Raw genomic sequence first — 17,149 nt, forward strand, 5'->3', positions numbered from 1 at the left:
GCATTTGGAGATTGATAGTTAGTAATGCCATTTTTACTGTGTATATATATATATATATATATATATATATATATATATATATATATATATATATATGTATGTCACCATTTTATTTTTAATTTGTGTTGTGTTTTTAATACTTATGTCCTGGAAGCTGTTTAGGATCCAGCAGGTTTCAGGTGGGTCAGATAAATTTCCTAAAGAAATAAAGAAGTTCCCTTTGGCTTATGGAGTGGACCTTTTAGAATAACAGGAATTCAGATTCACTAGAAAAACACTAGCAAGATCTGAGTCATTTTGGAAACACTTCTGATTTAACAAGAATCTGTATTTCTAACCTAGGTTACATATTTTTTTTTTATTATTCATTACCATTATGACAATGGTAAACACTTTAGATACACCACACAACTCCACATAAATGACTTATCACAAATTAAGTACTATTACAGAAGGAAAAAAATGCCTGCACTTTAACAATGGAACATTCAACAAGACATTTTCTCTCTGCTTTTTTATGCTTAAAATTGTATACTTTAAGAAATCGTGCATGCTACATAAAAGTTATTCAGATGCTTTGTTTGGAATAAGTGAAGACTGGCTACATTCTTTTGCAGAGATAACATTTATAATGGGCATGAAAAGAATTCACTGCAAGCAAGACAAAGACATCTTAAGCAGCTTCTCTGGTATCCTGCATACCACTTTTGTCTCTCTTTTTTCTAAGCACCATTTAGTTGCCCCTAAATTTGGAAGCATTTGACAATAATTAACAACAGTAAACAGACGATAGCCTCAATTCAAAAGACTGTAACGAGTGGAAAATTTCAACTGAGACGGTTTTGAAATCTCCATCATTTTCTTCACACCTTGGCCCAGTTGAGGACTGAATGCCTGCGTTTCAAACATTTCAAAGTCACAGAGCCTTTTTTAAAAAAAGAAAAAGAAAAAGAAAAAGCAAAGCAAAACAAAACGAAAAACAAAAACATTATTTTGCTTGATGCTTCAGTGTCTGGTTATCCAGTCAGAGGCTCAGAAATCCATAGGGAAAAATACAGCTCAGTGCTACTATAGTGGATCTTATGTTAGGAATGTTCATATGTGCAGCTTGGAACTCTTTTCTTCCTTGGTCAATTTCTTAAAATAGGATTCTTCATCAGTGGCTGAAAAGAGGAGGACTGTACTGAAGTATGATTTTTCCATTACTGTGACTTTTTTTTTTTTTTCAAAGGAAAGAGACATTTTTTTTTATAAATCCCATGCAAAGAAGAACTATACAATCAGGTTTACATTTAGAATTCCTCTATAGAATGTTAGCCCTTGTTATCCAAGAACGATAATCTTTAACAGGTAATTTGTCAGAAGGAAGCGTATGGATCACTACACTAAATTATACAACTATATTTCATACAAACAATATAACAATACAATACGAAACACTTTGTATTGTTTAAAATAAATGCAATCTGGAATGTTTGGTGAAAAAAATAATCCAAACTTTGTCCATAAAAAGAACAGTGTGTTAAGTGGAGAATTATTAAATTAATCAGATTAAGGTTATTCTTTGACAGTCTCCCTCAACACTCATCAGATTAAAGGGTGCTACTGACTTCAAGAAAAGAAAGATGTTAGCTATTTTGCTCAATTAAAAAGGAACCATTTGAAATTTTATAGCTCTATAGTAATGAAATTGAATTAAGAAAATGAATACATGTCGCTTGTTTCGTTAAAATTCTTTCAGAGGTTTATTTACTAAATAATACTGAGTAATAACAACAACAACAGCAGTAATAACTACGATCAACCAAAGCTGAAATCTTTTCACAGTTCGGTTGGCTATAAAAGAATTAACCAGTTTGTTCTACGCATTGAAATTAACTGCACTGAAAATATTTTTCCCCCCAAGAAGGCATTGTGGGAGGAACAGCTCTTAGATAGAAAGGAAGTTAGAAAGTTGCAAACGGGAAGTTATTGGAAACTGTTAGAGAGAGTAAGAGTAGAGTAGGATTGATAGGATAAATGAAGTTTTGCACCAGATATTGGTGGAAAGAGGATGGAGAACACAGTGCTGATGACTGGGGAAGTGGTGCTACTGCCTATATCATAATAGATCCATAACAGATCCTCTCTTTTGAAGTGAGCCACTGATGCTTTGATTATGGATTATGGATTTAATGGCCTGGTAACAGCAGAGGAATTGGTGGAATTCAGGCTGTTATGCCTCCATGAATCAATGTAGACAATAGGAGTCAGTTTGGACTTCTTGGACTGAAGTTATTTACTGAGTCCAATGACTGGTATGGGCAGGATGTATTTACTGGAGCAATTGTGATATGGTGGCCAGAGTCCACCATATATTGCTATGTGGTGCCCTTGAGGAGCACCCAGAGGCTCCAACTGGCGCAGAGTGCGGCCGCGTGAGTAGTAATGGGAGCGACATGGCGCTTCCATGTAACACCCCTCCTGCGCGAGCTGCACTGGCTCCCGGTGGTCTTCTGGATGCGCTTCAAGGTTTTGGTTACCACCTTTAAAGCGCTCCATGACTCAGGACCTGGGTACTTGCAGGACCGCCTACTACCACCAATAGCCTCCCATCAGCTGGTATGCTCTCATAGAGAGGGGCTCCTCCAGGTTCCGTCGGCCAAACAATGTCGACTGGCGGCCCCCAGGGGAAGAGCCTTCTCTGTGGGGGCACCTACTATCTGGAACGAGCTCCCCCTGGAGATACGGAGGATCCCGGATCTGCGCGCCTTCCACCGCGCTCTAAAGACCTTTTTATTTCACCAGGTGGGCCTGGCCTAACTTTCTCCCTCTTTTTTAAACAATTTTAATTTTAATATTTTAATGTTTTTAATATTTTTAATATTCAAAGTTTAAATCTGTTTTAAATTGATTAGGGTTTTAATCTGTCTGGGCCAAATTATTTAATTCAATTTTATTTCTGCTTTTTAAATTTTGTATGTATGTATTTTATTGTTGGCTGTTCACCGCCCTGAGTCCTTCGGGAGTAGGGCGGTATACAAATCAAATAAAAGTAAAGAGTCCTCAAAAGAATTAAATATCTGAAAAATGCCTGCACAATTTATCTGTATGGGTGAAGGTAGTATATATTGAAGAACTGGTTCTGGTAATTCGATATGGAGTGCTTCAGCATCTTCTAGCCCATTTAGAAAGCACTGAGAAAATTAGGAGGACAAAAAAAAAAGTATGGAAGTAGAAAAGAAGAAAAGATGCAGTCGACTTGAGATCAGGTGGTAGAAGGTCAAGCCTTTGAATGAAAGTAAAGGATTTCTGGAGTTAGAATCTAGACGACAATACTTATTAAATGCCTTCTAAGCATTTTCAAGAACTAAAGTTTTGGTGCGTAGGAGGTGGGCAGCTGAGTGCAATGACAGTTGGGTTGGAGATGGAAGTTATTGAAAGTTCATCAGTAGTTTTGATGAATCACCCTTGTTTATTGTCAAGTACACTCCAGTGGTGGGATTCAGCCGGTTCTGTCTGGTTCGTGTGAACCGGTAGCAGCGACTGAGATAGGCTCCGCCCACCAGCCCTGATGTAATGCAGTCCTATTTAGCCACGTTTTGGAGCCCGTGGAAGGCACACGTGCAAGCAAATAGCATCCGCATAAGGCTGAGCATGCGTTGAAGGTGGCGCACATGCGCTCACATTTGCAAACCGGTAGGGAATTCCACCTCTGGTACCCTGATGGGTTGGGATAATTTGGAAGAAGTGATCTGGAATATCGGAAGAGCAATTACATAGCAATAGAAATGGAAATGGAAGAGGAGAAAGGGACGGCTGTAATTGGCACATTCAGGGGTAGGGAGTATTGGAATAAAGGGAATGAAGGAGAAGTGATAGAAATTAAGGTATTGGTGAACAGAGAGAAACATGATGGGCTAAAGAGGTGGGACTATCTAGGAAAAAGGAGTGAGCAACTGAGATCCATCCTTACTTCTATTACTTCTCCCATAGCTCACACTAGGAGACAGTTTATCATGTCCTTGAAAGCTTAGGTTCCAGCTGCTGCTGTTGTTTGATACTTGTAAACATCTCTTCTCATAACTGGTATTAGTGTGGATGAGAATGAATTATATTACTGAGAAACTTATAGGACAGTGTTGGTGAACCTTTTCGTCATCGAGTGCCAAAACAGGAGTGCATGCGGAGGAGCGATGGAAACTGGAAGAGCAGCTCCCTGGCGCGCACACACGGAGCACTGGAAACCGAAAGAGCAGCTCCCCAATGAGCATGTGCGTGCTGAGAAGCTGAGCTTTTGGTTTCCAGCATGCATGTGGTCTTCCAGTTTCTGGCATGCATGCATGCGCAAAGACCAGCTGGCCAGTGCACATGCATGCACCGGAAACCGGAAGCTCAGTTTCCTGGTGCATACATGCGTGCCAGGGAGCTGCTCTTCCAGTTTTCAGCGGTTCCGCTTCCACAAAAACCAACTAGCTGTCACGCCAGAACCCAGAAGAGCAATGGGCAACAGCTGGCATGCCCGGAGAGATGGCTCTACATGCCACTTCCGACACTCATTCCATAGGTTCGCCATCATGGTTACAGGAGATGCTGATGATTAGAGGCTTTGTTCTGCAGATAACTGGATACACCAGCTTGTTTTTGAAATTGATCTCTTAGGACAAGCTGGGAAATTGTTGTTCTACTGCTTCCCTACTTTATAGTGGCATCTTTGCCCAAGCTCTTGGACCTCAGCCTAGCTTCCTGGTAGAGTTCCTGAGCTGAGCTTTAGGAAACTTTAATTGCAACCTTTAATTAGCATTTTTTGGGATCAGGAAAAGAGACAGCTCATAAATTTATAGCCTCTATGGAAACTCTAAGTTCATTCAAGGTCAGAGGACTAAACTCACGCAGGAGGCCACAAGTTAAATATGGTTTGTTTTTGTTTTTTTAAAAAAAATACTAGAGCAATTGCAATGTTATTTGAAGGTGGGGGAAATTAACTATTTTTGTTAGGATCAGCTGTCTTTCTAGTTGCTATGGATCTTCCTCCTATTTGATCAGCCTTTTTCAGAGGTGACAAAACAACCTGGTTTTGGACAGTGGTGAATGCATTTTGGAAGACAGGGCAGATGGTGAGGTGTCCCCCTTTAAGAAGTCATTGCTCATCTTGTTAAGACTCTTCATCTAGCACTCTGAAGAGCAAGCGGGCAGTTATGGCTAAGAGGAATTTTGCACAATTTCATGTTGCGTGCTAGTTATGATCTTTCCTAGATTGGGAGGTTTGTTCATAGTCACTTATGCCTTTATCACCTTTACTGCAATGAATCTTGAAGAGCACCTGGGAATTTCAGTTTGGCCCAGAATGCAGTTTTGGACTATCCCGTGTGTCAGGTGGTTTGCCCATGTCTGTTCTGAAAGCAGTACTAGTTATTAGTTTATTTCTCAGGGTAATTCAAGATGCTGGTAGTCAACCTTAAAAGCTGTGTATGGTTCAGCATGTGGATATCTCTGGGACCACCTTCTCCCAATAGTCTCTGCCCATTCCTCGAGTCCTGGAAGGATAAGGTCTCTCTGGGGACTTTAAGTAATGCTATATACAGGGATCCTAGGGTTAGGTATCTTTAATCATCATTCCCATTCTATTAAACGGCATTTCCCCTCATATAGATGGGCCCTGAATAACAATTTGTAAACATTGAAAATCTTGTAGTCCAGGAACTTTTGGGGTTGTATTTATCCTTCCTGAACAGTAAATGCATGCATAGATTACAACTGTTCATTGACATCTGGGTAATTTATACTATGCTATTGTTGTATTCTTAATTATTAATCTTGTTAATATTTGGAGCCATGAAATCTGCTCAGTGTAAGACATTATTGGAAAGACATGTCAACCTATAAAATAAATGAACAAAATAAAGAAAGGCTAAAATTTGGCTAAGTTGTAGTTGTTAAATTTTGTTTAGTAATCTATTTACAATAGAAAATAGTAGAAATTGTGAGAATCTGTGTTTTTCAATATTATACCCATTTTTTTAAAAATGGGTGACACTCTAAAAATAACTAACCATATATACTAAAGGTGTTTGTTATAGAAATCACTGTGCATTTTTATGAATTCTCATTTATTTATTATTTTTACAAGGCATACAGTTTCCCTTAAAAACAGCAGTGTCAACAATAAAAACAACAACATGACAAGAATGAATGAGGGTACAGTTATAGAAAATAAAAGTTTCCCCCCCTTTTTTCAAAACTTTCTATTCTTGTTTGTAGTATATTGCATTTTACAGAGATTAACTGAAAGGTTGATATGATGTTTTAAAAAGTAATCTCCAAAGCAGTCTAAATTATGTAAAAATGTTCTATATTCATTTGAAATAGATGAATTACTAGAATAAATAGAACCCTAAACATTACTTCCTGAATTCTACCAAAGTGAGCATTTAGTGGATAATGAGGTAAATATTTGGCTTCCCTCAAAGAGTAGAAAAATAAACTTACCATAATTGTAGTTACAATTACTGTTCTGTTCTCAAGGGCAGCTGTGTCATTGCCCAGTGTAGGCTCATGTTGAATCAAGACTAATTTATCCATGTCATTCCAGTACCCAATCTGTAATAAACAAATGCAGAAGCTAACTTTCTATTCACTGCTGATGAAGTCAACCACGACAGTTCGTTCAAACGTAGTTTAAACATTGGCACTGACATAATCTGCTTCCCCCACTCCCACTACACTGTGGCCACTAGTTGACAAATATTTTATCTCCTGATTGTCTTTTGGCCCAACTGAACTTGATGAGTTATTCTTTTTGCAAGGTGCAAAGAAGCAGATTTTTTTACATAAACTCAAATTCTATCCTGACTATTAAAACATTCCTTTATCTAGACAACCTTCAAGGGTAATTTTATATCAGTCCCTGCTATGATTCCATGACTGGAATCTATGATTCCATATATACATATATATTACCTCATGCAAAATAAAAGTGACAGCAAATAAGAGTTTTATTTCAGAGTCTCAGATTCTAATTTATACCTGGATGAACTCTCTCTCCCTCCCTCCTTCCCTCCCTCCCTCTCCCCACTCTCTCTTCTATCTATCCAGGTATAAATTAGAATCTGAAAATCTGAAATAAAACGTTTATTTGCTGTCACTGTGGGAACTAAGATATATAATATGCAGTTTAAGACATATGGAGAGTCACTGCAATGTTTTGCTTATGGTTTTAGGGGATAAACATAATTGACTTTTGATAACAGTATTATTTTGCATGATGGCTCCAATATCTACCTGGGTTTTTCTTGTTTCCTGTCTCTAATGATCCATTACTGGTACTCTCTTCGTTGACAAACTGACACAGAGTTTTCTCTCTTTTTCTTGTGCACTTTCGTTTCCTTGAATGTCTACAAAATGTCATTAATCTGTATGTCCAAGAGAGCTTCATTCCCTCTGAAGTTAGAACAATTAATCAGTGGAACACCTTGCCTCCAGAAGTTGTGAATGCTCCAACACTGGAAGTTTTTAAGAAGATGTTGGATAACCATTTGTCTGAAGTGGTGTAGGGTTTCCTGCCTAAGCAGGGGTTGGACTAGAAGACCTCCAAAGTCCCTTCCAACTCTGTTATTCTATTCTATTCTGAAGTGCTCAGAGATGTCACCCCTTCCTCACAATAGGATAGAAATAAATAATGGTAAGGCCATTCTAAATCATTTATTTAACAGGTGATTATTTCTCCAGTAACCATGAAATCCAGGATTCCATTAAAGTGTTTATCAGGTATTTTTTCTTTCTTTTCCTTTATTTCTGTAAGTGTTCATGCCTATATTATATGCTTGGGGGTGGAAAAAGGCTGATAAGTACATCCCAAAATCATATCATTGCAAATCGTATTTCTTTGTATTTTCTTAATCTGTATGCTACAGAACTCATATGTTCTACAAATAGCTCAGGTTGTCACCAACCCTCATCACTACCTTTTAATCTCATTCTTTTTCTCCTATTTTTATTCCATTATTGGAACATATTATAATCCACAACTTCGTTCAAGATCAAGGCTTGGAGATACTAAATTTTATAATGGAGACATGTGACACCCTACTTCCAGTGGTGAGATTCAAATAATTTAACAACTGGTTCTCTGTCCTAATTATTTCTTCCAATAACCAATTCACCAACTGCTCAGAAAGTTAACCACTTCTCCCGAAGTGGTGCGAACTGGCTGAATCCCACCACTGCCTACTTCCCATCACATACCGATAGCTCTCTACTTACAATCACAATTGAGCCCAAAATGCTAAGCAAGTTATTTAGTAAGTTTTGCCCTATTTTATGACCTTTTCATGTCATAGGGCCTGGTGGCTCAGCAGACTGATAGCATTGTGATTAACACCAGCTGTCTGAAATTACTGTAAATTCGAATCTCACCAGGCTCAAGGTTGACTCAGCTTTCCATCCTTTCTAAGGTAGGTAAATTGAGGACCCAGTTTGTGGGGGCAATAAGCTGACTTTGTATAAATATACAAAAGTATGAAGGCTATTGCTTAACACATTGTAAGCCGCCCTGAGTCTCCGGAGAAGGGCGGTATATAAATCAAATTTAAAAAAAAATAGTTGCTAAGTGAATCGCTGCAGTTGTTCAGTTAGTAACACGGTTGATAAGTGAACCTGGTTTCCCCATTGACTCTGCTTGTCAGGAGGTCACAAAAGATGATCACATGACCTCGGGACACTCCCATTAATCATAATTAGTTTGGCAACGTAAGTTTGCAACTGGCCAAACGTCTGAATTTTGATCACATGACCATGGGATGCTGCAATGGTTGTAAGTGTGAAAAATGGCTGTAAGTCACATTTTTAGTGCTGTTGTAACATCAAATGGTCACTAAATGTATGGATATCAGTTGAGGGCTACCTTTAGTAGCCAGAAATCCCAAAATGCATTTTTGTACTTTTTATCTCATATGTAGAAGCTAAGAATAGGAGGTGATTTGGCAAAGGAAAGCCTTTTTCATAGGAGAAGGGTGGGGTGGCTGCTGAACTGGTGGAAGGGAATAGCAATAGCAATAGCACTTAGACTTATATACCACTTCATAGTGCTTTACAGCCCTCTTTAAGTGGTTTACAGAGTCAGCATATTGCCCACAACAATCTGGGTCCTCATTTTACCGACCTCAGAAAGATGGAAGGCTGAGTCCACTTTGAGCCTGGTGAGATACGAACTGCCAAATACTTCGGCAGTCAGCAGAAATAGCCTGCCTTCTAACCACTGCCCCACCAAGGCTCTTAAATCCTAAATAAGCAAGTTTGGGGAAGAAGAAAGAACACTGATGGAAGAAGATAATGGTTGGCAATGTAAGTTAGAGCTAGACAGCATAAGAAGGTGAAGTTGGTTGGTTTTAGTTATAGGCAATATGGGTTGGTGGCCTGAGTTAGGCAGAATAGTGTTGTACTGATGAAGTGTTGCAAGCTTGAGAAGAAGAAGCCTGAGAAGAACAGGACACCATCCAAATAAGAGTGTTGAAGGTTGGTGATTAGCCAGCTATTGAGAGTAGAAGTTCTGAAGGTGAAACAGAAGACACTAATTGAAAGTGAAGGACTATGAGTCAAAGAAAACAGAGCCAGTCTAAGAGGGAGAGAGAAAAGTACTGTCCAGTCTACTTCCCCATTTCTTAACGCTAAATAGGGGCAATCTTTGGGAATAGAGCAGTGTACATCTATATCAAACCAACATTATAGTATGCAGACATATACTATTAGAAAATGTTTAAGCTGTGCAGCAGAGGGGAAAAGTTCCTTTTACAAAATATTTTAAATCTCATGGCTTCCCTCCTCCCTGGCTAATTATCAGTTAAAACAGTGAGGAGGAGAAGATGGGAGAGCCCATTTAACTGTAAATAGCCTTGCTAACTTGCCAAGGAATGTGGTTGAAAGGGAAAGCAGATACTGTTTGTCTTAACAGAAGAGATGTTCTCAAGAGATGTTTTGCACAATGTCTTTCATCAAATTCAAGGACTCATTAGGGAAAGCTGTACATGAAAGTATTAACAAAACCCAAGCCGGAAATATAATAACAGCCCTTGATATAATAGAATGATCTGTGAAAACTTTTTTTTTTTTAAAAAAAGCTTGAGATGGATTCAGATCAACCCATGCATTTTTAGTATAGACTCACTTTGTAATATTTCATCTACTGGGATTCTAGTTACTATATCATCTTCATTTACAAAATACCAGTCTGTTTCTAATTACAGAACTGAACGTGAATATTTTAATTTAAGAAACTGGCTGTAGTTGATAATATTTTATTTTGATTTTTCACATAGGCGAGAAAAAAAAAAGCCCTCTTCTGTGTAACCCTCCAACAGAGGAAATACAACGAACAGAACAAAACTTTGTGTATGAAAAATAGGATGATTAAAGTTGGCAGGCAGATTAGGAATTTAATTGCAGAAATGAAAACATGCACCACTGCGAATGGTTTTTTAAAAAGATATTAAAAAGTTGGGTGATAAAAATACATGTTTCTCCTGCCCTTAAATGTTCTGATGCATAAGAAGAAAAGGAATGTCCTAAATAGATATTGCTGAAGGAACCAAAAATCATAGTACATAGACCATAAGAAGCAAGGATATTTCTTGGCACTAAAATTAAAAGCCTATAACTTTTTTTTTTCTGATGACCTATCCTTGTTCAGAAAATTGATGTCAGAAATGAAGTATTGGGCTTTGGAGGACACAAATTCTAGATAGTTGATGTCTGACTTCAACTCTTACATCAGGCAACCATCCACAAAGTATATACCCAAATGAAAAGGGATTACTATGTTTCAATTTTATATATTAAGTCACAAGTATAGGGACATGGCTAAGACACTGAGCTTGTCGATCAAAAGGTCGGCAGTTCAGCGGTTCGAATCCCTAGTGCCGCAGAACAGGGGGAGCTCCTGTTACTTGTCCCAGCTTCTACCAACCTAGCAGTTCGAAAGCACGTAAAAAATGCAAGTGGAAAAATAGGGACCACCTTTAGTGGGAAGGTAACAGTGTTCTGTGCACCTTTGGCATTTAGTCATGCCGGCCACATGACCACGAAGACGTCTTCGGATAGCGCTGGCTCTTTGCCTTTGAAATGGAGATGAACACCGCCCCCTAGAGTAGGGAATGACTAGCACATATGTGCGAGGGGAACCTTTACCTTTATAGAGCATATTTGAAAGGTAAGAGGAAACTCAGTTTCCTGTGTTTCAGCAAACTACAAATTGCTCTAGTGGTTGAGGCTCTAGATAGAAGTTCTGAGACTATGAGTTCTAGTTCTGCCTTAGGCACGAAAGCACCTTGGGGGCAGACACTTTCTTCAGCCTAACCCACCTCACAGGGTTGTTATGGGGAAACTAGGAGAAGGAAGGTGTGTTGGATATGTTCACTGCCTTGAGCTATTTGTAAAAATAATACAGGTGAGATACAAATAAACAAAATAATCTCTGTGAGCATACAGTCAAGACATTATGTCTGTCTCCTCTTATTGCACTCTAATTACAAATGAAATGGGTGAGCAAATATTCATAATATTCCAGATCTCTTGTTCCGAAACTTCATATTAAATAATAATAATAAAAGCAATCAGTTCATTGAAACATTTGAATTGTCCTAAAGTGTTTAAGTTTTGCACAGTAATGAGGACAAATTAACCAGCTATTTTACTTCTGGGTTCCTTTATTTGTCTTTGTATTCCTAATTCAAACCTTGCTTTTTACACCATTATTATGAAAACAAAAAGTCCAGCAAACAAAGGACTCTTCCCTTATGACAAAGAAAGAGACTGTGTCTTGTCATATGAAAAATTGCATACTTATATTCTAATAATAAGAATATTATTAAAATCCGGATAATAAAATGGTTGGTGCTTGCAAACATAATTGGATTTATTAGCTAAACTGAGTTCTATTAACAATTTCTATAGACACAAAGACACATATGGATGAACTAAACAAATAATGCAGAATCAGAACACACCTTTCGAGGGCCTGTGCTCTTCAGTTCAAATACATCCATTGAATAGTTAACTCTGCGACCATAGTGGTCAAACTGAACATTTCCAGTCAGTCCTTGTATTCGAACCTTCAAATTGGACATAAAATTAAAATATGGATTAGTGATAAAAGTACTTATTTATTGCAAGATAAAGATATAGAAGTAAACCTTTTTTTCACAGGATTGTTAATTGAGGGATATGTTAACTGTTTACTCAGATTCATTTTTTTACCCCTAGTTTTAATAAGGATGAAAGAAGATTTTAGCAATCTCTGTGTGCTTTTGGCGTTTAACACTTTGTTCTTCAACAAACCTTTATAAGGGAATATCCACCTCATCCCATCCCACTCTAGAATCTGAATTTAGACTGAATCCAAAGCCTCGAGTTTATATCAGGTCCTCTATCCTTGAAAAATTGGAAATGAGGAAGGTCAGTACATAGCCTAGGGATTATATGTAGCTAACTTTTAAAGTCACTTTTAGAGTGTCTCAGGATGAAAATTCAATAGCAAATTTCTGGTACCACTCTCTAGCAGTTTCTGTACATAACTAAAGACTAAAATAAAAAGTGCCAAATGCCCAAACGTTGTATCTTTTTTTAAAAAAAAAATAGAAATATTCTAACCACTTTTATAATACAGTGGGATCACTATCTCATTGTTCTACAGCACTTAGTTATCTACAATATTTGACAATATAGTACTTAATTTCTACATCATACTGGCCAATGATGTAAAATAGGAGGGAGAAAAGAACAATATGAAAAATTTCTCAAGAAAATGAATTTTTTACAGTCGCTTTAGGGTTGTTGTTGTTTTTTTAACTTTTTCTTTTCCTAGATCTAACCAATTCTTTATGAAAAGAAAGCCTAAAAAACCCTCAGACTGGATCTGAAAACTTGTTCTGACCTAGGCTCCCTTAACAAGCAGGAGGCAGAAATTGGTCCCGGCAAAACCTCTTTTATTTACATGACTGTGAATTACGTTCATTCATAATCAGCAAAGATTTGTCCAAACAGTTTTTCAAAGGAATATTTCTCAACACACCTTATCTCATTTGGCAAGCTGCCACATAACTTTTTTCCAACCGCAATACAAGGCGGTTGGAAAATTCCTCTGTTTTATTTCATTCTTAAGTGATATAATAAAGCAGAAAGATTGAGAGATTATTTAGAATTGTGAATTATGTGGAGCCATCAAAGTTAAATAGATCTTCAGGGTGGCACAAATGCATTTGGCATACACATTGAAAAACATAAAATAATTCTTAGACAAAAATATAAACTTTTCGTTTTCTTTTATCATTGTGATGTGAAATTAGTGCATATAGTTTTTCCACATTCATCTCTCTCGGCAATAAATCACTTTTTTTACCTTATAACTTTGTGGGGAAAAAAACCCTGGCTTCTGTTCAACATGGAATGAATTAATGTTGTCCACTCCAGGAAAATGTTATCCTATCTTTTTGCTTAGATTTATATTCCCCACTTCCTTGAGAAGTTCAAGGATATACACAAATCAATCCCATTCAAATTTTCCCTCACGAGAACTCCTCAAATATTGTTGAGCTGAGAAAGCATAACTGGAACAATCATACAGTGGTTTCTATACCTGAGAATGTATCTTCCATTTCATACGAAACCAGCATACGGAGCAGAACTAAAGTTCTTTGCACTCCAGTAACTTTCATCTGAATGACAAATACAGCATGAACAGGGGCAGCTGCAAGAACTGATCCTTTTGTCGAAATGAGAAAAGCAACAATGCACAAAAGGATTGCAGTTTGTGCTGCATTATGCTTTTTTCCATTGGTGCCGCCAGTCCCCTACATTTCATTCTGTTTGTATCAGTGGTGGAAATATAGCAATAGCAATGGCACTTAAGACTTACTGTATTTTTCGGACTATAAGACACTCCAGACTATAAGATGCACCTAGCTTTTGGGGAGGAAAACAAGGGAAAAAAAATCTGTCTCTGCTTCCCAGCATCTGTCCGGTATTCATCTGGCCTGTTTGCTGCGGCCCGTTTGCCGCCGCTGCGGCTTGTTCACTGTGGTCCGTTCGGTGCAGCCCGTTTGCCATTGCCACCATGGCCTGTTTGGCGTGGCCCGTTTGCCACCGCCCATTCGCTGCCGCCACAGCTGCTGATTTGCCACTGCCATGGCCCATTCTAGAACAGCTGATCGGCGCTGCACCAACCCCCTTCCTCCCTGTCACAATATTTGGAGTATAAGACGCACAGACATTTCTACCCACTTTTTAGGGGGGGAATGTGCATCTAATACTCCAAAAAATAAGGTATATATCCTTTACAGTGCTTTACAGCCCTCTCTAAGCGGTTTACAGAGTCAGCATATTACCCTCAACCATTTTGTGTCATCATTTTATCCACCTCAGAAGGATGGAAGGCTGAATCAACCTTGAGCCTGGTGAGATTTTAATTGCCAAATTGCAGGCAGTCGGCAGGCAGCAGAAGTAACCACTGTGCCATCGTGGCTCATATGTTTATTTATTTTATTCATTATTATTTTTTTCTGCTCATCTCACCACAAGGCGGTTCAGTTTGCTAGTCTCCAAGCTTTAAAACACAGGAAATGTGGGCAGCGGGGGCGGGGGAATCCAAAGTTTGATCACGTGACCAGGGAGATGCTGCAATGGTCGTGTGAAAAATGGTAATAAATCACTTTTTTTCAATGCCATTGTAACTTCGAAAGATCACTAAAGAAACAGTTGTTAATTTATTTCATTAATTAATTAAATGTAACACACTAATCCAGGGGTGTCAAGCTTGATTTCATTGAGGGCTGCATCAGGGTTGTATTTGAACTTCAGGGGCCAGGGTGGGCTTGGTCAGCTTGACGTCACTCGCGTTGGGGGAGCCTGTGGGGGTCCGAGGACTCTGCCAGCAAAACAGGCTCCCAAGCTCCATTTTTGGCTGCAACGGCTTTGCCAGCAAAAAAGGAGCTCAGTAGGGCCTCTTGAGCTCTGTTTTCACTGACAGAGGTACCGCGGGCTGGTCCTTTGCTATTTCCAGGGCAGCACTGTGGGTCAGATCTAAGCATTCCGTGGGTCAGATCCGGTCCCCGGGCCTTGAGTTTGACATCCCTGCACTAATCGAATAACTGTTTGGAAGTTTAAATGTTTGTGATAATTTTCAACATAGCAGCCGCCACAAAAACTAAGCAGATGTAAATCTTATAAGAACCACACCTGTTTCAATGTCCTCTCCATGTCAATTCCTTGGCTCCATGGTGCAGCTGGATTTGCAAGACAATCCCCAGCATTTCCTCTTCGAGAAATATCTATTTTCTGCTTTCGAAGATTTCGGAAAGTCTCGGCCATCACAAGTACTCCATCATAAGTCAGAGCAGAGGTATACTAATTAGATGGAAAAATTGTACATCAATAATACCTATTATTACAATTATGTTCAAAAATAAATCTATTAAACCTTTGATTCCTCAATTGACAAGCATTAGTTCAGCAAGCTGAGAAAGATTTCTTAGTAAATGAGGATGATAAAATCGCCGCATTCTTGGGACATTAATATGAAGTTTAATTCTGAAGTTATATTGTATAAGGTTACTTTAGGAATTATAAAAATACTGGAAAGTTGGACTTCCCATAAAATGTACTTTTGTTCAGATAAGATTGGATCCAAGAGGAAAGAGTCAATACTTTCCTTTCACAAAGGCAAAGCCAGTAATATGACTTTATGACCTGCCCATGAGAACAGAAAACCCTTCAAAGATGCAATAATTGATTTTGGACATAACAAAACTGATAGAAGTTGCGTAAACAAATAATTAGGATTGGATAAAGTAAAAAATTCAGAATAAATATAAAGATTTAAGATATTTGGGAATTCTTAATTAAATAGCCAATAGGGAACAATACATACAATAACGATTATTCTTTTAAACTCAGATCACTAATGAATACTAAATAGGTTTCACCATAACTGGAAAGAGTTGTTTCACTCAATCTCAAAAAGGACAACAGAAGGAATATATGTAGATCAGGGTTGAGCTAAGGCAAGCCCTAAGCTTGGTTATTTGTTTGCAGACATTTCATTACCCACCTATGTAACATCATCATTTGTTTCTTATTCTGATTCAACCTCCAAGTGAAGAATGAGATCTTTCTGGATATAGAGTGGAATGTACCAGTCCCTGTAACAATGTCTTAAAATGATTATCCAAGACATTCTTCACTAAACTCCATCACATCTATACCCAGAAGAACTAAGGCTAATATTACCACCAAAATTATATTTATCTCAGTGCTCTTAGTTTGGTCAACAACGGGATAAAAGTCCCAGGCTGGGGAAAAACAAAGTATGAAGATTAAGTAGAAGGGGAGGAGAGAACCTAATTAACACATAAAAGTCAATCTTCACAATATTAGGCAGTTACTTATAACTGCAGTATGGTTGAAGTCAAGTTATATGAAAGGTGATTTCAGATTTTAATGTAGAATAGAACCTTAGGGGGAGTTTCTGATCCTGGGTATTCTCTCTGGTCCAGTTTCTTCCACCGTTGCATGAGTTTAGAAACCATAGGTGTATTGAAGTCCACTAATTGAAACCCTGTGATGTTGGCTCCTCCATGCATAAATCTGTCCAGGGAAATATCTTTGAATCCCTGTTAAAAATAAATTTCCATCAAGTTGTATTTTCATCCACAGCATGTCATTAAAACTTTTTCAGTGATATTTAGTCATTACAATGGTTAAGTTAAAAAGTTATATTTTATTATTTGACTATTTTAATCTGATCCTCAGGTGGGTTTAAAATGAATACAACTGTTCCATTTTCCAATACAATATAACTCACTCACTCATTCATTCATTCATTCATTCATTCATTCATTCATTCATTTATACATACTTTATTTAATTGTACACTGATATAATTCTAGAGTTGCTTCCACATGGACTCATATTTAACACAGGCTATTGAAAATAGCTAGTTTGATTGCTCCTATTTTTCCCTTAAAGGCATCCCAGAGGCCACAAGATCTTTCTTAGATCTCTCCTCTAAAGATGGAGAGAAAAATTTATACAGTATTCATATATTCTCCCTCAGTCATGACAAAAACTTTTGTGGCATTTCTTTTCTGATCTTGGAATTCTCAGGCTTGAAAATGGGACAGAA

General features: G+C 37.9%; 1 protein-coding gene across 3 annotated transcripts in view; it reads right to left on the reverse strand.

The window, feature by feature from the left end:
- The window catches only part of GRIA4 (glutamate ionotropic receptor AMPA type subunit 4), a 280,944-nt gene that overhangs the window by 66,455 nt on the left and 197,340 nt on the right, over positions 1-17,149 (reverse strand). For 2 of the 3 annotated variants that reach the window (XM_070943962.1, XM_070943963.1), the window contains exons 6-9: positions 16,479-16,637; positions 15,205-15,372; positions 11,979-12,083; positions 6,469-6,579 (exon numbers count right to left, since the gene is read on the reverse strand). In XM_070943962.1, the coding sequence (XP_070800063.1) occupies positions 6,469-6,579; positions 11,979-12,083; positions 15,205-15,372; positions 16,479-16,637 (543 nt within the window). Of the gene's footprint in view, positions 1-1,130; positions 1,164-6,468; positions 6,580-11,978; positions 12,084-15,204; positions 15,373-16,478; positions 16,638-17,149 lie in introns of those variants that run through there. The other variant, XM_070943965.1, reaches the window with a different exon arrangement.

Source organism: Pituophis catenifer, unplaced genomic scaffold (genome assembly GCF_029215685.1).
Source record: "Pituophis catenifer annectens isolate HBS135680 unplaced genomic scaffold, rPitCat1.0.hap2 SCAF_4, whole genome shotgun sequence".
NCBI classification, from domain to species: domain Eukaryota; kingdom Metazoa; phylum Chordata; class Lepidosauria; order Squamata; family Colubridae; genus Pituophis; species Pituophis catenifer.